Here is a 24,900-nt window from a genome sequence, read left to right as displayed (position 1 = left end):
CCAAGTCTAGTCCACTTTTTAAAACCCAAACTCGGCCCAAAACACCTTCTCTTGGGCCCTTAAACTGGGCCGAAGTGTTTATTCCAATCCCAAATCCTCCTCCTTCGTTCCCAAAACCCTCACCCTCAAAACCCTCTTCTTCTCTTGGCCATCATCTTCTTCTTCTTCCTCGCTCTCCAAGAAACCGATCGAGAGCGCGATAGAGCGCCATGAAGGAGCCCGAAGCCCCGGAGAAGGATCTCTACGCTCGCCTCCACCTCTCTCCCGATGCCTCCGACGAGGAGATTCGCAAGGCTTATCGCCAGTGGGCCCAAATCTACCACCCCGACAAGTACCAAGATCCTCAGGTTTCGATTGTTCTCAGACCTTAATTGCTTCTATCGCACGATCCTTATCCAGTGTTGGTTCTTGTAAATTTATCAAGATCCTAAGGTTTTGATTGGTCTAAACCAAAAATTGTATCCATTGCGTGATTCTTTGTAGCTTGCTTGTGTTGATCTTCTTACGAGATTGCGAGATTAACATTGCCTTATTCCCAATTGTGGCGATTCGCTTTTTTTGGGCAATATTGGTTTGCCTTTTTCATTCACAATCAAAGTAGGGAATTTCCAGTTGTTTCTGTGCAGAAAAGAATTGAGTTGCCCTATCATGCTAATTGCTTGGAAATTATAAGATAATTGGTTTTATTTCTTAGATGTTGATGTTATAATGAACGAAGCTCAACTTGCATTGCCTTAATGTTTTTTTTTTTTTTAATTTTGTTTGATTGCTGAGCATGCAAGAATTTATTAATCGTGCATTCATTCTCGACATACCTGGGCGCAGAGGTGCGGTCACATATATGTTTGTGAATGCCACTTTTCACGTCAAATAAAAATGAGATGTTTTCTGTGAAAATATCGTAGATCAACATTTTTGAGCTTTTTGCATAATCTTATGATTCTATTATATGTTTTGTGGAGGTAGCTACAGAGAAAAAATCTTTCTATATTTTCTGCCATAAAACTAATCATCTAAAAAACTTTAAATTCTTTTCAATCTTTAATATACATTTTGATTCTTAAATGTAATAATGTTCTTGTCGGAATGTTTCAAATCTTCAAACTGACACCAGTTATCTATTTAATTACTATATCTTGATTAGCGCATCTCAAGATACACATACTTGTGGAAATTAGATAGCATGAGATTCTATGGTATCAAATCACTAGTGTCAGTATTCAATAGATCCAATACATCTGATAGATGGCAGTGTTGCATGTGCTTTATCATTCTCACATAGCGTGCAACAGAAATTTTAATCTTAAAGTTTACCAGATGAAGGATATTGCCACAGAAAATTTTCAACGAATCCGCGATGCATATGAAGTCCTATCAGATGAGCACAAAAGGCAAATATACGACATCTATGGCATGGAAGGGTTGAATTCAGGTTTGGAGCTTGGCCCTAAGCTGAATAGACCGGAAGAAATCAAAGAAGAATTGGAAAGGCTACGACGCCGCAGGGAAGAAGAGAAACTCTTTGCCCATGCACGGCCCAGTGGTTCACTTCTTGCTAATTTATCAGTGCCACAATATCTAGAAGGTGGCGGCATCATAAGGGGGTATGCATTGCTTTTGTTGTAAATATTCTGCTATATTCGTCCCATATATTGTGTATTAGCGAGAGATCTCTTCTTTAGTGATCACACACTTGTAGTCCGTCTTGCACGTAATTTCAGGTAATCGAATAGGAAATTATTACTTTAAGTTGATGATTGCACACAGTTCCTTTCTTTATTTGGAGACTGTTGCTTGTGCCTTACAACTTTTAAATTTCTGGATAATTTGGTAAAATTTATAAGCCATGTGGTGTGTAGACAAGCTGCTCCTGTGCAGTAGTCTATCTTATTAACTTCCTTTTTGTGAAGTTTTACAAGTTCACGTTGCATATGATGTTTTTGCCTTTTTTTTCTCTCAGCTCCTTGTCAAAAATAGATTCACTATAATATGCAAACTGGATACATGACTGAAATTTTACTTGGATGCTGACTGTTGAGTTTCCAATTGACAGAATGGCAATGTCTAGTGAAGTTCAGTCACAGATATCCAAGCGTAATACTGTTGCAATTGGTGGAAACTTGGTTGTTACCGGTAAAGCTGGAACCGGTGCTGCGACAGTTCTGCTGCGGCATCATGCATCCTCAGCTGCTTCAATCGAATTTATGGCAACAGCTGGTCTACGCTCTCTTGTGGGAATACAAACAACGCGGTAGGGTTTGATTTCGTAAGCTGAAGTATCATTTCTCATCATAGCAACTCTTGTCTAATATGTGATATTGACGAGCTATTATAACTCTACCCATTTTCTTCAGTCAAGTTTCAGCCCATTCAACAGCAACATCTGGGCTTTCAGTTTCATTGAGAGATGGATCAATCAACCTGTCGAACGGCTGGACTCGCCAACTATCTGAACATACTGTGGGAAATGTATATCTAATTTTGTTTATACTTTGTTTTAAAATTTTCTTTTGCTTCCTTTCGGCGTATTAGGGGTTGTTTGATTAGACAATTGACCAATGTGGAAGGGTCCTATTTCTAGGTGGTATCAAATGCAATTGTTCTGATAATATGTTGCGTTTGATATAAGTGCTTTCTATTAGAGCACCGAGTAGTTGGACTAAAAGATTCCTTCTTGTTTTGTTATCCTGCTAATGTATCATGTTTTTGATATCCATCAATGGAGCCATCATATCTTATCTTCAAGTAGGTCGTCATTCGCTGCTGGTTTTTTTATCTGAGTTTGGATGAACTTGATCCTATCCACTTTATGATTCACTATCATTTAAATTAAACCAACTACATTTTGTAGATATTTGTGTTTTCATATGTATTTTCATATATATTGTGTTGTCTTTTCTTCAAGATACAACTTGTTCTTGGAACGGAATCAACTATTGGCGTTGGATGGCAAAAGAAAAATGATAAAACTACTGCAGCAGGAGAAGTGAAGGTACTTTATCTTTATTGAACTGTATTTTCATCATTCTAATGATTCCATAATGTCTGTTTGTTCTTTGTGATACTTGTTGTTTTGAGGCATATTCAATGTATTTAATTGTAATTTTTTTCACTTCTGGAATTTTTTATGGCTATTGTTTTCTTAAAACTAAAAAACATGTCAGCATTCTTTCTGTTTCGTCGTCATTCTGTGTCACAGCTGTTCAACACCAGTACCATCATCTTCTTGTGGTTTCTTGTGCTCTGACAGATTCACCCAACCATCCCCTTAGAAAGCGATCAGGAATATGTACAATAGTAGGTTTGATAATATTCATCTCGCATTTTGACTGGGAAGAGTGTAGGCCAACATCTTTTAATCTTGCTTACAATATGTGAACAAAAATGGTCTTGATGGCATCCAAAGTGGTTCTTGGATTCGTTGTTGAAGGCAACATTAAAAGTATCTGATTGATAAAAACCATTGCTTCCCAACAGGTTACAGATTCTCTGGTAATGAAAATATTTGAAAAATGGTATATGAAGTTGTACTCTCTAGTTTTTTTTTAGATGATTATTTATTGCGTGCAGGTGTTTGTAACATTTACTTTATATAACCTAATAATGTTCTTTTCCTTCATGTGGCTTCAATTTCTGGTTTTCATAATATCCTGTAAATGTATTAGTAGACTTGCATAAGCAAGAGAGTGCAATGAGGGAATGTAAGGAGAGATTGCATGGCTTCTGGTAAATGCTTGGGGTTTGTTTTGACCGAATTGGTGCTTGTAGTCATCTTGAGTCACTTTTTGTAGCTCTTTAGTTGACCAGTGTGAATATTATTTGTTTTTCATGAATATTATCTGATTTTCACTTATTCTTGATCTACTTAAGCTAACATGTAGAATTACTCGTTGTTGCTTGTTAGTGTTTCTTATTATTATTATCTTTTTCATACTTTTATGTTGTTCGGCTTTCTTTTCCTTTTGCAGTTTGGGACAAGTTTTTTTGGTGCATCAGCTCATTATACCCACCATTTTTCTTCGAAGTCCCATGGCCGTATTGCTGGTAGAATTGGAAGGTGCATATGATGCTTTGGTACCTGATAGTTTGTTTGTTTGTTGTTACTTTTGCTAATAGTTTGAAGCATGTAGTTTAAGTAGTTACCTTGTTGTAATGGATCTTGTGTCCACGTTCGTATATAAATAACATGCTCACATGAGTTCAGAGTATAAGAAGAGTTGCGGCTTGCTTTGCTTCTAGGCCAGCAAAGATTTGTCATTTGGAATAAGATTCTATTTAGATATATATCTAAACACATCACACACACAAACACGAATACACATGGACATGCTTGTGCATACATGTCCAGATGCACAAGCCCTCATTGATGTGCCTCGTTTGTATGCAATTTTTTTTTCCATATGTAATTTCATCTCTCTTGCCCTATCACTGCTTGATACTCACTAAAAAAGGTATGCTGATAATATTCTAAATAATAATATTATTCCAAAGTAATTTCTTGTCTAATTTGAGTTTATCATTTCTGTGCTAGATAGATATGTTATATGTTTCAGATTTTTATTCATGTTTGATATAGTTTTCTATCAGATGAAGCCACAATATTTGGTGCATGTAGTTCAGATGAAGCCATAATATCCGATCCATGTAGTTCTAAACTCACGAGACTTGTTCTGGCCGCCAAAACTGTTGAGCCTTCCAATTGGTTCTATTTTCTTAGGATTTTTTTTCCAGCCCTTTTACTTTAGGGTGGGGTTCGGGGATGGGGGTGCAGGGGCGGTTTCAATGATTACTTTTCTTAGTTTAGTATGGCTTCTTCTTTTAACCTTGAGGTCCTATTTTTCCTCTCTTGCTTCTGTAGAAAGCTTTTGTGTTTCACTCTGAACCAACGGTTCTCTCTTGATTTGCTTTCGCCAGTCGTCTGTATTATCTAGTCTAGGCATGACGCATCCACCTACAAAGGAATCCGAACAAAGTTTATTGTGACTATCCTCCATAATCACGACTATAAACAAGCCATTGCCATCATCTCTTCTTATTCAATCTTGTATGGTGATATACAGTCCATCTTAGCAAACTCAGATTTGTAGCCATGTATTTAAGGTGAAAGATTTTAGTTAAAATGCATATGTGATTTTTAAATGTCTGATAAGTTTTCAACTTCTCTTCATACCGATAATTCCTTCTCACGATGAGATTTGATTTGACAATTTTATCGTGATACAGCATTTGCCTTCCTTTAATATTCTTTAGGTAGGCAACAGATTATAACATGATCATAACACATGCTACTATAATGGGGCTTTAGACTCGTATGACTCTTCACAAAATCCTTAATGATGAAACACGTTAAATGCCATAGATTTGTGGAAGAGAACGTCTATATTATAGGAAGATTGGTCAGTTCAAGACAGATGTGTTGCTATTGGCAGGTTAAGGCGAATGAATAATTAGGTTTACTCACTAGCTTGAATCGTGATGCTTTAGACAAGGAATTATGTATGTACTAACTTCCATGTTGCTCCTTTCTGTGATTGTCCTCATTAAAATATATGATACTCACTTTCATTTATTTTTCTATTCTCATCTGCGTTCCAACATGAAAAAGCTAGTTGCTTTCAGCTGGGAAAACTGTTACTCAATCATCTTGCTCTTTCTCTGCACTTATTGAATTAGACTCTTGCAGCACTGCTCTTGAGTTTGAAATTGGAGGTGGCAGACGGATATCTGACTTCAGTACTGTGCGGATGCTCTACAATATAGGAATTCAAGTAATGTATTTTACTCATTGTTGCAAAATTGTATTCAGATGATTTTTTTGAAGCAAATATTCAAGTTCATATTATGTTTTCTTTATTTTGTATTTAACTTGATCTTGTGATAATTCATTTATGTTCTCCAAATAAATATGTAGAAGAATGCTATTTTGGTATGAAAAAATTCAAGGCCAGTTTAGCTACAATGTCCAACTTGGGGTTGTTTTCTATCTAGATTTGAAATTCAAGGACTTGAACTTATAATGGATGCAATCAAGGAAAGATATTGAAGTTTAACAATATGGATTATTCTTTTCCGAGGAGTGGCTGACAGCGTATGTGCTCTGGTACCCATGGTCGCTCTGGTTTCTCCTGCCATCTGCTCCCTCTCTCTCATATTTCTCTCTCTTCTCATCTTTTCTCAATGTTCACACAATGTGGTGGCTTTGGAAATGTGATGGTGTCAGCTGACCACGGATTGCTTTCATTAGTTCAGGTCTTTGATTTAAAAATTTAAAAGTTTTGGTTGTGAATCGAAAGACCTCTGAAGTTAGAGATAGGAGTGTAATCTAGCTTGGCATTGGAAATGTTATGGTGTCAGCTGACCACGGATTGCCTTTCATTAGTTCAAGCCTTTGATTTAAAAATTTAAAAGTTTTGGTTGTGAATTGAAAGACCTCTGAAGTTAGAGATAGGAGTGTAATCTAGCTTGCCTTTCTCTCTTGTTTTTAATCTAGTAATGCAAAGTATAATTGTCTCCTAACCACGTTTAATCAGCTTTCACAAATTTTGCTGTTATTGTCTATTAGGTAATTAGAAACTTCTTTTTTTTTTTTGTTTTTTGGGCAGTGTTATGAATGCTCCGACCTGCATGGTAATGCTAACTTTATATTGTCTTTAATATTTTATGCTGGATTGTTATATAGGGAATCTCTTGGAGGTTTGAATTACACCGTGCTGGTCAAAAGTTGGTTATTCCGGTTAGTTTTTTGTGTTGCATTTCTCAGTGCTGTGATTACTAGTTCTTTATCCTTTGTTTTCTTGACAGCAACTATTTGATTTGAATTTTTGTGCTTTAACTCTCTGTTGGTTGGTAACTGTTGACTTACATCATGTTGTATCTTTATGTTGTCATTGCAGATCTAAGTACAGATAATCATACTTTGAATGTTCTTCTTAGCATACTATTCTGGTTATATATGTGACATTGTAATATTTTATTTCCAAGTGTGATTTTAGGAATCCATACAACGTAGAATTTCGGTTATGAGCATTACAGCTTTTCTGGCCTCCTCAGCTATGTGCCACAGAACATTCAATAGCTATTATTTCCTCCCTTTCGGTGCCGGGAATTTTCTGAAAAAGCTCTTCTCATATAGCAGTTAGTTCTTCCTCTAAGCTTGCAACTTGTGCAACTTTAGGATATCTTGGCTTGGGGAGTTTTCTGTGTATGAAGTGTTCTATAGCTGATGATACATTTTAGAGAGGGTAAACTTCTATAAAGGGCCTTGCTGTAGCACATTTTCATTTTGATGCCATGTTGATGCTGAGGCTGCTACTGCAGACTTCCATGAGAAGCTTTATCTCACTCCTGTTAGAATTCAGGTTTGGGTAAGGTTTTTATTCTCTTTCGATCAGATTTTGATCTAAACTCGACCCAAACTTGAATCCAAAGTAAAATTCTACCGACTTCTTCTTCAGGTTTATACCGAAACCAAACTGTTGGTATATATCAAAATCCAGTCCAATCTCAAAAAGGACGTTCCTGATGTTGTAACCTCTAGGGACCTAAGAGATAAAAGAGAAACCACGGCACCAATGTGAAAATGCTCTAAATTACATGAAACCATAGTGAATGTTATTTTGCTGATTGTGCGCTTATGGGTGACCAGACAAAAATGAAGTTACTCTCTTAATGAGAATAATTGTTATACTAGGTACAAAAAGGAGAAAAACTATAATTGGCAGTTCCCATCTCCAACCTTCAATTCACTCCTTAGCATATAAGAAGATTGAACCGGACATCACCCAAGTGGAGGTAGGATGGCAGAAGTTTAGAAGTTATGTTAACTAATTTGAGTCAAAGCAAGCATGGAAAAAGATTGTAATATTGTTTTTTTCCCCATTGCCTGGCTTGCTTCTCACTTTTTGAATGAATTATGTAAGATGTACTTATTTTATATTGTATTCTTGAGCTCTGAAACCACATGGTATGCGGGAAGTTTGTTGATGGACCATATGATTGGACCCTGCATGACTTTAGAGCATATGCTTGAGTACATGCTGTAGTCTTCAAGTTAATGATGGCTGATTCAATAGCGTGCTGATTTTTGTGTATCTCATGATTTTTCTTACTGTATTTTGTGGTTGGCTTAAAAGATGCAAAGGATTGCTTAATGTTTTCACTTGTTCAAGACTTGAGTCTACACACTTACAGTATAGTGCATCTCCTTTTGCTTCTCTTCTATTGTTTTTTTTAATACTTAATTTCTTCGATAAATATGTGCAGGTCTTGCTTTTCCGTGAGCTGAATGCATTAGTTGCGACCAGCACATTGTTAATTCCTTCGTCACTTTATTTTCTACTTAAGGTTCTTTCCTTCTACCTTGATTTGATTCTGTATACTTCTTCTGCAAGTTTGTTTCCCCTTCCACAAAGCATGATAGAAGTTAAATCATTCGTTGTTAATTATTTTGATTGGGTACATTTTTAAGATTTTAGCCCTTGATGTATCATTGCTGCATCAGCATTGGCCATGGGATTGGTGAACAGATGCAGCATATGATGTATTGTCGCAGTAATGTTGTTAGTTCTTTGCGGAAACACGTGAAGCATTTAGAGATGTACCCATCTGGTATTTCTCCTGCCAGTATGGAACCTGCTGAAACGTGGTACATATCTCGATTCCAGCGAGAATCAGCACACATATTTAAGAGATGCACACTGTATGCTCTACAATGATGTACATATTTGCGTAATATGTATGCATACTGCAATTTTCAGTAAAGACTTGATGCTTGTTTGGATGCGCACCAACTTACATAGCGATAACTTGTGCAGTATGGAATTTTCTTTCGTGATAGCATTTCTAGGAGTTTGATTTTAGTCCATCTCAATGCTCTCAAAATCATGATACTTCTGGATAATGTATTCCACCTGAGAGGCAATTATCAAATTCTGAGTAAAATGCCATATAAAGTCTGTGGTTGTAGACATCTTTTGATGCTCCCCATCAACCCATTATTTCTTGTCCCTTTAGTATGAAAAAGAGATATCACGAACAAGATGATCATGCATCCAAACAGGCTCTAAAATCAAGAGTAAATTCTGCTCATCTCATTTCATTTACCACTCTATCTCCTAGATTATGCTTTCAATATGCTCAAGTTATGATGGATTTCCGTGAAATTTTAGTTTGGAAGGATAGAGCAGGTGGGTACTCACAGTACACTGGATTGTTATTCTTCTTTCGCCAGCCTTGAGAATAGAGTGGCAATATAACCTTTTCTGACCTATTTTACCAATTATAGTGTTTTGCAAATGTTATATTTCATGTACTTGAAATTTCGGGTTCTTCTTTGAATATTTGTGTTGGAAAAGGGGCTTTTTTGCTCGTTAAATTATGTTGGAATCAGATTCTCTTGATAGCTGTTTCCATTGTTAACAAACTCCGCATAGTCAATGTTACTCTACTATCAATGCTAAGCAATTTTTAAGTGTTGCTTTCTGTTGGTTTTCTTTGCGCATAGAGATTGATGAACTCTTTCACAACTGGCATATTTGGTTTTGCTGGATATTCTGTACAATCTAATTCTTCATGAATAAGATTTTATTTGCATACTCAAGCCTTTTATACTAGTTCATGGTTCTTTCTACTAGAGCATGCTAGTTGCTTTGACCAAGCCTAGTTGTAACTTCTTTCTCATCCTTTATGCAGACATACATTGTGAAGCCTTACTATCTTAGGAGGGAAAGGCAGAAGGCACTTGAGAAGATGGAGAGCCTGTCGACTCAGGTGTATAGTAACATAGGAAATTTACTCTACTCTATATAGTACTTGCCTCTTTTATACTTTGTATGTTGTCATGTTCTTCATGAGAGTATACAACTTTCTAATACTTGTGATCTGTTCAATGCATGTGAGTTGTTTGATTTATATGCAGTGTCTGTTTTTGTTAATGATGAATATACTGTCCTTACTGCATGCTGTATGCCATTGAATGCTCAATATTATCTTTTATCTGGTATCTATCTTTTATTATGTTTGATATCCATGAGTATTGAGTACATGTACTCACATTTTTTAAAACTATTAAGGAATTTTATCTATTTTCTCTGAAATATGTTTTTTTCTCTGAAATATGTTTACTCTTCATTTTTGCCATGCACGCCTGATATATGCACCTATTGTTTACATTATTAGCAAAGAATAGTGCCATTTCATTGATGCTGCCTTGTGCCTAGGTTCATGAAGCGAGAGAGGCTGCTAAAAGAGCACAAAAATTACTGGAAAACGTTGCTAACCGAAAGAAGAATAAGCAATTGGAAAAAGATGGATTGGTAATAACAAGAGCCATATATGGAAACCGTAAATTAATTAGAGAAAGCAGCGAACATAGTGAGGTGAAGGATGATGCAGCTTCACAACTCCTCGACGTGACACTGCCACTTAATTTTCTAGTGACTGATTCGGGTCAGCTCAAGGTATGTTTTGTATTTTATATCATCTCTACATTTTTTTTTTATTTTTTAAATTGTGGCTCACGATTGAGAGAGCATAATCATATGCTTGAAGTGCTGTGTTATGTAACCTAACTATACATTTGAATTAACAGGATAAGGCTATAATCAGAAATTATTTGTAGTTTAGGTAACAAGTAAGCACCGCATATGAGGTTCTAGATATTCAAAAGGTAGTGTGCTGGTCCTTCAGCAGATTGACCTCCAAAATACCTAGGCATTGCCTAAGTGGTTAGGTTGATTGCCTACCTTTCAAGCAGACAATAACCAATTTTTAGAAACGACTCCAGGGAAAATTATTAGAATGCTATGTCTTAGTATTCTGAACCAGAGATAACTGTAACATAAAATATACAATAATAACATAAATAATATTTAGCAATAATTCACCATATTATGCTTCATAATGTTATTATTATCAGATACTGGAAAGAGAAGAAATTATGAAAAGAAAATGATAAGGTAGAATCAATCACATTAAAAAGCCTAACCTCATGTTCTAATTTATTGTTCTGAAAAGAAATACATATGTATTGTTCATCTTTATTGCTCACATGCTTCTCACCCTTTTCATTTGACCCTGCTTTCTCAAAAACATCACAAACGAAATGGTGGTAATAAACCAAAAGATTTGGCCTTATTTGGTGAGTTGCATTTTTCTTTTTGTTGTTTAAACTTGATCTAATGCGTAGAATTTAGTTAAAAAAGAAAATAAAATAAAATAATGTGAGCATAACCAAATTAGGCCTAACATTTCAGCTAAAAACAACTAACCAGCAGCGCATAGGCAGGAACAGCTGGTTCTAATCTTTCTTATTGACGTCCGGACGTATAAAATTTGTGGGCAACTGCTAGTTTTTGGTTACAACTTGTGTTTTTGGATATAAATATTCTGTACATTTATATGTGTAGCTTCATGCGGGAATAAAGAAGTCTGGAATAATGGGTTTTTGCGATCCCTGTCCTGGTGAGCCTAAGCAGTTACTTGTGGAGTACATGTTCAGCGGCCAGAAATACACGGTATTTGTTGACATGCCTGTTTCGCTTTCGCAATGGATTCTTATTTCGGAAGTATGTAATGATAGCCCTGTGATATCCTGATATTACAACTCAGCCCTGTCAATTTGTCACTTGAATACTTAATGTACCTGAATTTCCTGGTATGCTGCAATTTGTCCTTGGCGCTAAAGAAAATCTTACATTTGTCCTTGGCACAATGTTCATTATACAGGAGAAAATTTGTCCTTTTATTAATGGTGAGGGATGGAATAGCAGGATATGACAAAGTTCAGGAACTGAAGAGTTTAAAGTAAATAGTTAGGGAACTAAGTAAACAGTTCAGGAATTAAGTTGCAATATCAGGAAGTGCAGGGACTCCATGCATTTATATTTATATATTTTTGTATTAATCTTATTGTTGTTGGCAGGTAGTGGTTGATGACTACGATGAGTTGTTTTTACCGCAAGATATTCATCGTATTTAATCTAAATCCAGCTTGCGATTTAGAAATGGTGCCCCGAATAGTTTGTATTACAGGCTACGGCCTTTAGAAGGTCCATACTGCTAATCTACGTCCTTCAGAAAGGTCCATACTTCAGAAAGGTTCCATTTTTGTTTGTTTTTACTTGTTGGAAATCTTTGTTTTGTAGCAATAATAATATAAAATTCACATCGCCATTTTTCTTTGTAGCAATTTTGTGGGTTAAACCTAGATTATAAATACTTTATTTCTTATTACATCTTTGAACTACTCCGACACAGTGGATCCTTGTCTTGCAGATAAATATCAGCTCTATGACAAGTTTTACTTTTATCGAAGTGTGATGGCACCGCTGTTCTAAGAAAACGAAATCATATTTGCGAAGGCAAATTGATTGTGATATTTTAATGAGTCTTCTTTCCATTGATTTTGTTTGTTTGTGCTCCTTCGAACTCAGGGGGGCGCTGAAAAGTGCCTGCTAATAATTTCAGCTTGTTGAGGTTGGTAGCATTTTCATGTCTAGTGTGTATATTAGATCGTTGCCCTCACATTCATCTGTGTTTTAGATCTGAAAGTAATAAATAAACTGTCTTATGAGTAGATAGCAATTTCTGTAAACATGAACTTTAGTCTTGTATATACTGTCTTTTACTGTTTTTGTTAGAAATTTATAAAAAGATCCTCAAATTATTGCTTCATAGGAGAATTATCCGGATGTATACTTCATTCTAACAAAAATTGCTTTATATTGTATGTAACTTAAACGCCGAGTTCCCGTGTAATGATATTACCAGATTTACATTATCTATGCGCATATTATATGTGATGATATATGGTTGCTTACCGTCTATGCATGGTTACTAAATTCATGTTGCTTGTTTAATACGCCTTTGTGATTAGTTATATTTTAGCAGGTAATATAATCATCAGGTGAATAAGTTCTAGGCGTATCGCATAATAGCACGGAGGAAATGATCAATGGACTTACGCATGTGATCCAAGTGACTGGTAATCAAAATTATACTGAGGAAATGCATGACTGAGTAGTACCTACACTTCCACATGCAATTGTTGACCCAAATGCACCTTATTTTGCACTAAACAAAAGTGTTAAGTGAGGTAGATACCATGATATTTTGTAGTGCTCCCCCATCTGTGGCCTCTCCAAAACCCTAAAAAGGGGTCAACATGTTTCTCCTACCATGATGCAGGTGACATACTTTGCTGTATTAGCAATGGGATTACTATTGTTGCTGGTTTCATGTCCCTGCTCCTAAAAACATGCCTTAAAAAGTTTTTTTGTTCAGTGAGATTCCCCATTTTTCAGCAATGTTCTATTTTAGTTGTTTGAGCAATGGGTTACTTGCAGATCATAAGCCAAAAAATCTATCTGTTGGAAAATGGTCGAAGAATAAAAATAAAATAAATTCCACTCCTATGCATGTTGATTTTACTTTCAAACCTTCTTGTAATCAAACGCAAGTTTATATGCACTTTTCCCATTATTATTATTATGATGCTTATTAGTTGCAAATGGGGAGAACTAATGTATATATTCGAACAAAATTTTTGAACCTGTAAATTTCGAATGTACTCTTCTGTTACTGTTTTGGAAGATCTAAATTGTTAATCACAGTTACAAGATTTTTAAATATTTTATCCTCACAAGCCAATTATCCACCTCTTTTTTAAAATTTTTTAAATATTTTTCGTCTGAGCTTTACTCTGCAAATGGGGTCATTTTTGAACTGTGGGGCTAGCAAAAAAAGTGTCTATAGGTATCAATAATCCAAACCGCGTATTAAAAAGCTTATAACATGCTTGAATCCAGCTATTTTTCCCCTGTTTGTTTTAGGTTTTATTCTGTACAATAACTAATAAATTCTCTTCACTACCAAACGCCACAGCTGTTCCAACGGTCGAATCGAAAAGGATGTCGAAGCCACAGCTAGTCCACTGGTCCACAGGAAATACACGTACCTTTCCCACAGGTCCACAGGTAATACACATACCTTTCCGATGAACAAAAATTTTAAGATCATTCGTATGATGTAATTGTTAAATTTGCTATCTATTATTATTTTAACGTTTGAGTGTTGCGTACGATGAGTGATAGATTCAAAAAAGATTTATCTCTATGAGCCCAAACTAAATCGACGAAAATTATTCAGAAATAATCTCGCACTTGTAATATCTTTCTGGTAGATAATCGCGGCTATTCCTTCGAACAAAACAATCTTGACCGCTCATTGTGACAGAGTCTTATAAAATCAAGCTAAAATTCCAACATATACATATGTATATGATTCGATTGGCCTGGCCCATGAACTATGTGGTGGACCGAGTCTACCGAAGAATTCGCCGTGTGATGTAATGGACCTGCTGCAGTACTGCTAATAAAGAATCCATGACAGTAAGCAACCCTACCTAAGGAACTCTTCCCCTAAGAACAACCTCCCCAGTCCCTACTCCCTACTAAAGAGGAAAAGGGTACCAACAAACAAATAAAAAAAAAAGAAGAAACCCATAAGATAATAATATGTACCAAAGCCCTAGAAAGATCCAGCAAATGTGCCAACCTAGCATGAGACCATGGTCCCTGACTCCCTTCACTTACTATATTCAAAGCTGTTTGACTATGAGGAGCAAACAATCTGTGGACAGTGCACAATGTGAACAAACCCCCATTCTTGGGAGGAATTATAGACTAGACCTGGTTTTTCATATTAATCATGCACTGTGACATTCGAATAGTACTATATATAATAGACATAGTATGACTAAATCTTTTAATCTGATTACAGTACAACGGTGACAAGGGCTAAAACGTTAAGAAAGTTGAGCGAGTTGAAGACTATAGTAATTTTATGTTGGGTGACCCTCCTTAGATAGCGAGGTATTATATAAACTGTCTAAACCGTCCACTCTTCATTACATCTCTTCTGATCACAGACACTGCCTGTAAATCAATATCACTCTTTTTCACATTTATAGATAAGAGAAAATAAAATGGAGACAACACAGGCCTAGTGTGAAATTGCCTTGTCTAAAAAATTCCTTCTATAAATGCTTTGGAAGGCGCATAAGATCTAAAAGTACCTTTAATCTCTCTTTCTTTATAATTATAAACTGCGGTGTGAATTGTTATTTTTTGGGCCTCTTAAAGCACGAAAATGGGTGTTTTAGACGACACAATTTCAAATTAGGCTTGAGTGGTCCACAACCGACATGTTGAACTAGGTGCAAGCAATGATTTCTCGAATCTTAAAGGCCCTTTATATAAAGGCACATCCTTACTCCATTCCCCTACAACAAATCCTCACTTCTACATCTCCATATCTCCTCCGCCACCTTTAAATTCTCTTCTTCTCTAACATGGCTAGGCTCTTATTCCTAGCATTATTTGTGGTCAATGTTCTTGCTACACTAGCAATGGCTAGGCCACTCGGCATTGCCGATCCGCCGTCTCCGGCGAGCGTTGGATCGCCGGGAATCGCCGGTGGACCGGAATCGCAGCAAATTGCGGATCCGACGTCGGATAAATCGATCGCGGGGGCCGAAGTGATTCTCGGTGGCTTCGCGACCGCCGTTCTCGCCATTATCTTTTGCTACATTAGGGTTACAAGGAAGAATAATGGAGGGGACAAGGCATAGATTTTATGTGGTTGCGTTCTATAGTTCTTAGTTCAATATCTTTTTCTTCTTTGTTCTTGTAACTCTTTTTTGATTTTCTAGCCATTTTGGCTTTGTAAAAAACACAAGTTACACAATTAATACAGTTGAGGAATATTTAGATAGATTTTATAGAGATTTTCCTTCATTTTGGAATCTTGAATTCTTTTTTTCTTTTTCTTTTTTAATAACCCCCCTTATTCTGTTTTGTTTTAGTGTATATAGTTTCTATCAAAAGAATTTTTGTATTTGAGTGGAAACTTAAAACTTGCTACTGCAGCTCGTGAGAACAAAGCAAGACTCAACATTTTAAAACTTTATTAGTTTTCAAAAGCAAAAAAAACAAGAATAAAAAGAGAAAAAAAAAGAGAAAAAAAAGAGAAGTGAGTATGGCGATATTGGTGTTAAAAAAAGGACGTAACATGAGATCCCATATGTCATGGAGAGAAAATTCTCCGCAATCCAATGTATATCAATTTTGTAGTTTGGGAGGCTACTTCATTCTAACAGAGTTGTTTTGAAAATAAAATATGTAAGAGCGAAAATTTTTTGAGTTTTGCTAATTCGACTTTACACTACTAAAGTCGAAAAAGTCAATTTTCGTATAATTAATTGTGGGTGAGAGTTTAAATGATCTTACAATTTTTGGACCAAAATAAATAGATCCTAACTAAAAGATGCATTTAATAGTGAGTAGTTTTGTCAGAGTACAACATTGCAGATTAAAAATGTTGGAGTCCTCTTGGCTATGTATTTTAGACTTTTTTGAGTTTTCAAGGCCGGTGGATTCCCTGCAGCGTTACCTGAAGCCCAATGAATGTGAACACTCCACTGTCACGTGACCACCCCTTGATTTAAAAAAAAAAAAAGAAAAAAAGAAAAAAAAACTCTTACAAAAACGAAAAATATCTCCAAGAAATTTTGCTATTTTAAAAAAACCAACAAAAATGAAATACTGTTCTTAAAAACAAGTCCAACAAGTGGTGTATATATATATAGAGTAGGGCTAGAATACTTATAAAAGTATTATGGGGGTGATACTTGTGTGTTTTTAGCCCTTGAATGGAGAGATGTGAGGTTGAGATGATAGTGGTAGGTGGTGGTAGGTGGTGGTAGGTGGAATAGTGTTTAATTCAAGGGCTATTAATAATCAAAAAGTAGATCCAATGGCTTAAAACCTAATAGCACCCTATATATATATATATATATATATATATATATTAAACTTTTTCGATATTAGTCCAAACACAATCTTATACCTAGTGTGAGTTCACTTGCATGCACTATAGCATAGAGAAAAAAAAAAACACAAAATATGAGAACCCAAAGCGAGAAATTCGCGAGCAATTTAGTTCCAGTTTATAAGAAATTTAATAACATGTTGTTGGAATTATTTATGTCAAATACGCGTAAATAAGTATTAGGAGATTTTTGATCAGTGTAAAAGCAACGAAATAGTTCTAATACTGTTTGCCTCCCTTCTATAAATGAACTTGACGTCTTTTAGCTATACATCAATTTAGTAGCATCCTTTTGAATTATGTTTATTATTATTATTATATTTACTATTATACTAAAATGGGCCACTATTATTTTAAAAGAAATGGGCCTATAATTCACAAGAAAATGGCTGGGTTTCGATTGATCTGTTCGGGTCAGGAAAGTAAGTGGCCCAGATCCGGCCCATTAACCTTTCTATATTGTTTTGTTTTTTTACAACTCATTAAACAATTAAAACCATATATTATTGGCCTTCTATAATTAGCATTTTACATTCAAAATTTGCTTACTTGAATGATAAGATAAATGGGTCAGTCATATTTTTAGCTCTCGAGTTCAAACTCGTGAACTGATTTTTACTTGTGTTCAAAATTTTATTTTAACAAATAGTTTTAACGTCGTTACTCCACTACTCCTTTTTTATTTTTTTATCTCGACTGAGGTGTACTATTTTTACCATGTAGTTTAGTTTACACTTCTATGAATGAAGCGTATAATATATTATTTCTTTTCTCAAAATAATTTATTTTTTTTAACCAAATAAAGTTGAATGATAATTACGTGATGTTTTTAATAAAATAATAAATTAGCAAACAAAATGTATTATTTCGTGAAATATATATTTTCAATACACGGTCAAATTTGTAAGGTCGTGTCAAAATCATAATCAAATCAAAATTTTAAATATAATAATTTGTTTTTTTTTTAATGGAAAAGTTTTATCGAGCACCTCATGTACCACGCTTAAAACTCCGCCCCTCCTCGCCGATCACAACATTATAAGACACTTTGATTATTGCTTTATCCTTCTCCACCGCCCCTACCCTTTCCCTCCTCGACGCTAGGGTTTCCTCTAACGCTCTTCTTCTTCTTCTTCTCCACGCGAGAAATTAGAGTTTCTCCTCCGCCATGGATGCGCAAAGAGCTCTTCTCGATGAACTCATGGGCGCAGGTAATCATCAATCCCTCGCGATCCCAGAGTTTGTTTTCCGATTCTTCGATCTGTTTTTCCTCACTCTTATTGGTGATCGTAGCGCGGAATCTTACGGAGGAGGAGAAGAGGGGTTATAGAGAGATCAAATGGGACGATAGAGAGGTTTGCGGCGCTTTTATGGTGCGATTTTGCCCCCACGATCTCTTCGTCAACACGAAGAGCGATCTCGGTATCCCTCTCGAGCTCCATTTTCTTCAATTTTTCTTTATTTGGCTTAAGTTTTAACGATTTATTCATCTCTCAGGACCTTGCCCTAAAATCCATGATTTGAAGCTCAAGGAAAGGTAAATATTATTTTCACATCGTAATATCTCCTAATGATATCATTGATGCAACGATTGGTTTGCTGGATCTTGAACCTCTACTTGTGTGTTCCTTGATGGAATTGTTAAATTTATGCCTTATATTTTTGGTTGGAATGTGAAGTTTCTGTAACTTAATCTGCAATTCAAGACAATGGTTGTGGCTGGCCTGTTTCTATTTTATTTTCCTGTCTATGTTTGGATTTAAAATGTTTTTAAAGCTAGCTGCTTTGCATTTGTCATGTAGGAGGGAACTTTAATATGAGTTACTGGCGTGCTATGCTAAATAAGACAATTTGGAGTTCTCTGGATGTTGCATTGTTTTTCTTTTGAGGTAACTGACTAAAGCTTTTTGCATGGAACTACTGTTAAGGGATAGTTTATCCCTCTTGGTTTTGTTTATAAGTGGTCGGTGTAATCAAAGAAACTTCAGTTCTTTGGGGATGAAATCCACCTGAATGTCCGAAATTTGTTCGAGGAAGTAAGCGTCAGCTCCTGGCAGCTTACCCTGGACTTCACAATTTGACTGTTGATCTATCTTAAACTTAACGGCATTAATTTTTCCGGCATTTGCTGGACATCATTGCTGCAGACGATGCACCTGAATTCAAATTGTATTGAATTTTGTCTTATGGTACTGAACATTATCTACGAGGTGCATTTCCTCTAGAATTGTTAGAGATGAACATGTGGTCTGGCGGTGCATGATGAATGATTGCGGCAAATTGGAGTGGAACTTGGGATGCTGAGGATGGCCGAACGTCTCACATTGTGGTTTTTTGCTCTATGAATATTTGTCAAGAATACATTGAGTTAGTTATACTAAATTTGTTGTTGTATGGAGCTTCCCCAGGAATAATGCCTCATTAGTGATAGATGTTGATAAGTTATGCAATAAAAATGGCATAGGACACTTGATGGCCATGAAGACTTTTTGAAACAATAGGGCAATTCGGAATTGGTGGAGGCAGAAAGGGCAATATGGGGCATACAAGACATTTTGAGCAATTTGTATTGCAGGGTGGTGAAGCCAGGATTTCAATCTGTTTAAAATGAAGTGTTCAAAATGGATTGAGGTATTATGGATGGATGCAATGGAATTTTCAAGCGCCCATAGAAATAAAGGCTTCTGTTTATCTTGAAAAGTCAGCTTGGAGGTGGGAAGAGTTAAAACACCCTTTGAATTTTTCTGTATTTGAGATGTTTCAATTGAAGTGGGTGATTTAATGGCCATGTTTTTGGAACGATGAACCTACACTTATTCGGATGAATGAAGATCTTAGCAAATTTGTAGATGAGCAGTTAAAACACGTTTAGCATCTTAGCTCTTTTGTATTTTAAGTGGATATTTTTAATGTAAAGTATTCTGAGTCAGAGGTTAAATGTAAAGACATATTCATACATGCATTTTGTAATGTGTTGTTCCTGCTTTTCAAATTCATACCCGTCCTTTGGCATCATCACCATTAATGATATCATACTGCTCTTTCCTAATTGCCATTTTTTAACCAGATTTTTGATGAATTGCAGTTTTGAGAAGTCCCCTAGACATGATATGTACGTCCCAAGATTCGAAGCAGATCTCGCCCAATTTTGTGAGAGACTGGTAATCTTAGCACTCAAATCACTTACTCGTGCACATGAATTTCTTTTTAATTGTTCTATGCTCCTTATTGTAGGTGACAGACTTGGACAGGAAAGTCAGGCGTGGTCGTGAACGGCTAGCCCAGGATGTAGAAGTAACGCCTCCTGCAATCCCAGCTGAGAAATCGGAGCAGCTCTTGGTGCTAGAAGAAAAAATCAAGAAACTATTGGAGCAAGTTGAGACACTTGGTGAAGCTGGAAAAGTTGATGAAGCTGAGGCTCTTATGAGGAAGGTATTGCACAAAGCGCCCAATTTAGGTAAAGTTTCTTTAGCTTATCAATTGATATTTAAAAGTGACGGACCTCTTTTGCAGGTGGATATGCTAAACGCTGAGAAGACAGCGTTAACCCTGCAATCAAATGACAAAACGATGATTCTTCCCCAGGAGAAGAAGATGGCACTTTGTGAGATATGTGGCTCCTTTCTAGTGGCTAACGATGCGGCTGAGAGGACACAATCTCATGTAACTGGAAAACAGCATATTGGTTATGGAATGGTGAGAGATTTTCTGAATGAGTTTAAGGTAAGGTTTTTATATTGATTTTCTTCTTTTTTTTAGGGTGAAGACATTCTGTTATTTTTGTTAAGAGGAAAGTGATTGTATTCTGGTTACCTCTTCAGGCTGCAAAGGAGAAGGCGAGAGAAGAAGAGAGGCTGACAAAGGAGAAAGAGATGGAAGAACGAAGAAAGAGGAAAGAAAAGGAATATGAGAACAGAGGTACAGAAAGGTCTGGAGAGCGTGATCGTGAGCATGACCGTTACAAAGACCGAGGTTCTGAGAGAGAAAGTTCTCGAGAACGGAGCGGAACAGGAGGCAGGGATGGTGGGAGGGGGTCAGATTATAGGCATGATTATAACAGAAATGGCAGAGATTCCAGGAGGGAGAGATACAGAAACCGCAGTGAAGATGTGCCACGGGATAGAGTCCGCGAAAGGAGCAGATCCCGCTCTCCAATCAGGCATGGTTATAGGAGGTAATCAGAAAAGCTCAATTCAGCGGCATTAACTCATATGCATAAATAGTTATTTCAGTTCTCAGATTGAAAGTGGTAGACCATTTCTTCTATCCCTTACTGCTATGTAATGTGCTTGGATTAAGTCTGTTGCTGTTTAACAGCTACGTTGAAATCACATGGTCTTCTTATTAGAGGGAAAACGTTTTCAGGTAGGTATAATCTGTCCTCTCTACATTGGAAGTTTTGAGTTGATTTATGCTGTGGCTCCATATAAATGCATGTTTGGGCTGTTTTGTTGCCTTTATCTTAGTTATGATGGCAGTTCAATCTGGTTAACATGAATTATGAATTACCAAGGAAGGTGTCTGTTGATCAGCTTATCGAAGGTAACATGTGTTATATAGTCGTTCGATTTTTTTGTTGCTGCCAACCTTCCAGGCAAGTATTCATCTAAGCCTATGATTTTCAAGTAATCTTAGCACAAAAAAATAGTTTTCAAGTAATCATATGCTTAAGAAGCATTCCGAGGGCTTAAAGGAGAACCATGAAATTGTTAAATGGCACATATAAGCATCTAGTCCTTGTTTCTTGGTGCAGAGAGAAACTAGACCTTTGAAAAATAACTTACACAAATTGTTTTAGATGTTGTCGAGCCATTACTTGGTTTTCTTTTGGATGGCAGTTGATAGCAAAGAAAAAGTCTGTCTTGCAATTGGAAGTATGAATAATTTGAATTCTTTGCCTTACTTTCTGAACACTATATGTAGCTTCAGCATTTATTTTCTTTGGTTGCTGGTTTAGGCACACATATATTGAAGCCCTTGACTTTGCAGAGCTATGGCACAAAAACAGAAGCTACGCCGTAAGCGGCTTCAAGTTTTTTGCTGATTTAGGATTAATTGTATCTTGTCACAACCTTGATAACGACTATATATGTGATGCAATTATTGTTGATGCAAATTTTAGTGCTGGGTATCATGTCAGTTGATAATAGCCGTAGCATGTTGGCTAAATGAAGATTCGGTAACTATCGGTTCATGAATTCTTGTCTGAGCAGCATTCTTTCTTGCTAGCTAACTGAATAACAATGAAGTTTCTAATCCCTTGCATCTTGAACCCTAACTGCATTTTGAAATAGGAATTGCATCATTTAAGTTATCAAGTAAATGCTTCTGCAACTCAATGCTACAGAATCAGAAATTTGAGCAAAAGCATTTGGAAAGTGTGGTACTTGAACCGGATGTGGGTGGCCAGTTCTGGTTCCTTCTGTGGATTTTTTATTTTTATTTTAATTACATGCTTCTAGATTGAAAAAATAACCAATATGGTAAACACGAACGTTTCCAGAGTCGTGCAGTTACAGGCATAAACATTTAAAATATTTGAACATACACTGCATGCCAATTTGAGGATTTGGTCACCTGCATATTAATTAGCTGGCTATATAGCTGGGCAAAGCGTTTGCGGTTTTTCCAGGACTCGTTGCCACCTTTGCTTACAGTGGAGGGCAACTGGTTGTAACACATTACACAATCAGCAAATTAACATGTACACGTAAAATGGCACATAAACATGCCTGCAATTGTTGACAATCACAAACAGTAATCTCCCACACTCATAGAAGAAAACTAGGAGAGCTTGATATTTAAATTTAAATAAATGAAGAAGGGCAAAAAGCATTACGACAGTTTCTATCATTCTATCTACAGATCATGTATCACAATGCAACTTTTCTAAGCATCCAATTTATTACATTAAGCCATATGGATTCGCACGCAAGCGAATCCATATACCTACGAAGCTCTTTGCAGGCTTTGCAGAGCCCACAAAAATCAGAAAACTTTTGCCCCTAGTAGATGGGGCTCGGATACTTGATGGTCTCCTCAAGGTGCTGAATATCGGCTGACTTATCAGACAGAATCCTGTAAGTTGCACCCTGCATTTGCATCCAAAAGATAAAAATTGTGTGCAACTCTTAAGACTAGAAGACCTAGTTATTAAGGTGCCTACTTAAGCCTACATAAGAGCGAGAAGAGCATGATAAAAGCTTAACCAACTTTGAACTGGTTCTCATATGTTTCATTCGAATTCTGTATCAGTTTTAAAGATAAATCTATAAGCATACATCAGCTACAAAGAGAAACATGTTCAGCAAAAACAACCTGCTATAATAAGTTCGACGGGCTTGTCAAGAACAACTCCTTTTCTCAATCACTAATTATATTTTGAGCGAGCAACATTTAGGCATCCTATCCTCTATGAAGAATAAATGAGCAAGTTTAGTTCATAAGTGACACCTACAAACCTTGGTCGAATTTTTCTAGAAAGATTTTACTCTCACCCACTCATCCACCACCTGAGATAATTCTAAAATTTATATAGGGACATTACGAGATTGCAGAACAAACTTATCATAAAAATCACCAAAAACTATAACGGCTTGTTAGATCTTCAAGAGGATCAATCCCTACGCTTAGCTTCTTCGACAAACATGGCAAGAATTTGAAACATCAATAGCTACACATTTACAGAAGCAGATGAAGGCAGGTTTAGCTAACAATCTCATCTTGCAACCAATTGCAATTCTGAAAGATTCCAGTAGGGAATTGCCTACGAAGTCGCAGCATTATATAGAGTGTTTCAAAGCAGAATACGTTGTACTAACAACAAAATAATACAACTTCTTCATTCAATAATATGTATGTAGTATCTAAGGAAAAAGAAGATGATACCATCAGATTGATCTTCTAGGCAATCTCCTCCCAGCTCAATGGGTTGCCAAATTAAGTAGCTCGCCTGAAGAGGAAAGACCAATATTTATCATCACAATCAATAATTAAGAACAAAAAGAGGAAAAAGAAAAAAAGGGACTATCTACTACCTAGATAATCTCCGATCGCCTCTCTGTTTACCCATGGATGCAAGAAGCGCCCGCTCCCGCCCCTTCTCCTGCTTCTCCCGCTTCATCCGCTCCTCCCTCAACTCCTCTATCGACTTCTTTCCCCCACTCTTCTTCGCTGATCCGGCTCCGCCATTGGAAGAACCGGACCCCTTCGCACCCTCGTCTAGGGCATCCTCGGCCGACGCCGATGGTTTCCTGAGGTACCACGGCGCCTTCACGCCCTTCCCGGCGACTCCATACCCTAGCCGATACTTCTCGTCCTCGGGGGCCACCACCTTTGGGGGCTCCTGCTCCTTCCGCCGCCGCTTAGGGTTCCTGGAGCCCCCGTCGCCCCCCTCCTCGCCTCTCAGCGGCCTCTTGCCCTCGTCCTGGCCAGCGAGGGAGGCGAAGTCCGGGACGCCGTCGAAGAGGTTGATGTGCCGCGAATCGGAGGGCGGCGCCGCCTCCTCCGGCTTAGCGGCGGCGGCGGCGGAGGAGGTGGCGGTGGCGGTGGGGGTGGCGAGGCCGCGGGCTTGGCGGAGGCGCTCGAGGCGGAACTCGGTGTCGCGGCGGCGGGATTGCTCGCGCTTGAGCTGCTCCTCCCGCGCGGCGGCCTCCTCGTCGCGGCGCACCTTCTCGCGGTTCTCGTAGTTGTAGACGTTCCACCGCTTCTGAGGCAGGATGTTGAGGCCTCCGTGCCCCCCCATCTCCCCGATCTCACCTCTTTAGGGCTAGGGTTTTGTGGGGATCGATCGATCTAGGGTTTCGAGGGGCGGTGATTCGGAAATCTCAACAGAGGCGTTCGCTAATCGCTAGAGGTTGGGGACGAAGGGGAAGAACTTTATTCGCGGATGAGCGTATACTATAATATACGCACGCAAGAATAGCGAATCATATGTGCGTACAAATACGGAAGGTCGCATATATTCTTTTATGCGGAGACGACTCAAGTGACGTGGTGATTCGGATTCCAGGT

At 37.2% G+C, this 24,900-nt stretch overlaps 3 protein-coding genes across 14 annotated transcripts; 2 read left to right on the top strand and 1 right to left on the bottom strand.

Annotated features, from left to right (window-relative positions):
• On the top strand, nt 93-15,773 carry LOC109714071 (chaperone protein dnaJ 13). 7 transcript variants are annotated; one of them, XR_002217240.1, is made up of 15 exons: nt 93-347; nt 1,318-1,604; nt 2,054-2,251; nt 2,355-2,469; nt 2,906-2,992; nt 3,969-4,057; nt 5,684-5,768; nt 6,680-6,733; nt 8,263-8,343; nt 9,691-9,768; nt 10,218-10,457; nt 11,406-11,513; nt 11,921-12,079; nt 12,889-12,982; nt 13,882-15,773. XR_002217240.1 is itself a non-coding variant. In XM_020238479.1 (13 exons), the coding sequence occupies exons 1-13, from the start codon at nt 210-212 to the stop codon at nt 11,975-11,977; spliced, it is 1,617 nt and encodes a 538-aa protein (XP_020094068.1). In that variant the 5' UTR covers nt 93-209; the 3' UTR covers nt 11,978-12,233. The 7 variants fall into 7 exon arrangements, 2 of the variants coding, with proteins under 2 accessions (XP_020094068.1, XP_020094069.1); XR_002217238.1 differs by lacking the exon at nt 13,882-15,773 and adding an exon at nt 12,274-12,474 and having other exon boundaries at nt 12,889-13,303; XR_002217236.1 differs by lacking the exon at nt 13,882-15,773 and adding an exon at nt 12,274-12,474 and having other exon boundaries at nt 11,921-12,096; nt 12,889-13,303.
• Nucleotides 17,921-22,085, top strand: LOC109714217 (luc7-like protein 3). Of its 6 annotated transcripts, none has more exons than XR_002217266.1 (10): nt 17,921-18,098; nt 18,181-18,309; nt 18,385-18,424; nt 19,973-20,048; nt 20,122-20,319; nt 20,401-20,610; nt 20,709-21,061; nt 21,205-21,252; nt 21,845-21,905; nt 22,010-22,085. XR_002217266.1 is itself a non-coding variant. In XM_020238730.1 (9 exons), exons 1-8 carry the CDS (start codon nt 18,056-18,058, stop codon nt 21,233-21,235), a joined length of 1,080 nt encoding a protein of 359 aa, XP_020094319.1. In that variant the 5' UTR covers nt 17,921-18,055; the 3' UTR covers nt 21,236-21,252; nt 21,845-22,085. The 6 variants fall into 6 exon arrangements, 3 of the variants coding, with proteins under 3 accessions (XP_020094319.1, XP_020094318.1, XP_020094317.1); XR_002217265.1 differs by adding an exon at nt 21,354-21,429 and having other exon boundaries at nt 21,845-22,085; XR_002217264.1 differs by lacking the exon at nt 22,010-22,085 and having other exon boundaries at nt 21,205-21,429; nt 21,845-22,003.
• LOC109714218 (leukocyte receptor cluster member 1 homolog) lies at nt 22,576-24,836 on the bottom strand. The gene is made up of 3 exons (XM_020238731.1): nt 23,925-24,836; nt 23,776-23,839; nt 22,576-22,979 (listed from the first exon to the last, which is right to left on the bottom strand). Exons 1-2 carry the CDS (start codon nt 24,629-24,631, stop codon nt 23,827-23,829), a joined length of 720 nt encoding a protein of 239 aa, XP_020094320.1. The 5' UTR covers nt 24,632-24,836; the 3' UTR covers nt 22,576-22,979; nt 23,776-23,826.

This window comes from Ananas comosus, linkage group 8 (genome assembly GCF_001540865.1).
Source record: "Ananas comosus cultivar F153 linkage group 8, ASM154086v1, whole genome shotgun sequence".
Classification (NCBI taxonomy): domain Eukaryota; kingdom Viridiplantae; phylum Streptophyta; class Magnoliopsida; order Poales; family Bromeliaceae; genus Ananas; species Ananas comosus.
The sequence above is the reverse complement of the archived record's forward strand: the minus strand, read 5'-3'. Positions and strand labels throughout refer to the sequence as shown.

Excerpts from the sequence above, each read along its gene's own strand:
- LOC109714071 (XM_020238479.1), top strand. The coding sequence starts at position 210 with ATGAAGGAGCCCGAAGCCCCGGAGAAGGATCTCTACGCTCGCCTCCAC. Across the intron at positions 2,252-2,354 it reads GTGGGAATACAAACAACGCG|TCAAGTTTCAGCCCATTCAA; the intron begins GTAGGGTTTGAT and ends CATTTTCTTCAG. Across the intron at positions 9,769-10,217 it reads TGGAGAGCCTGTCGACTCAG|GTTCATGAAGCGAGAGAGGC; the intron begins GTGTATAGTAAC and ends CCTTGTGCCTAG.
- LOC109714217 (XM_020238730.1), top strand. The coding sequence starts at position 18,056 with ATGGATGCGCAAAGAGCTCTTCTCGATGAACTCATGGGCGCAG. Across the intron at positions 18,310-18,384 it reads CAACACGAAGAGCGATCTCG|GACCTTGCCCTAAAATCCAT; the intron begins GTATCCCTCTCG and ends TTCATCTCTCAG. Across the intron at positions 18,425-19,972 it reads GATTTGAAGCTCAAGGAAAG|TTTTGAGAAGTCCCCTAGAC; the intron begins GTAAATATTATT and ends GATGAATTGCAG.
- LOC109714218 (XM_020238731.1), bottom strand. The coding sequence starts at position 24,631 with ATGGGGGGGCACGGAGGCCTCAACATCCTGCCTCAGAAGCGGTGGAAC.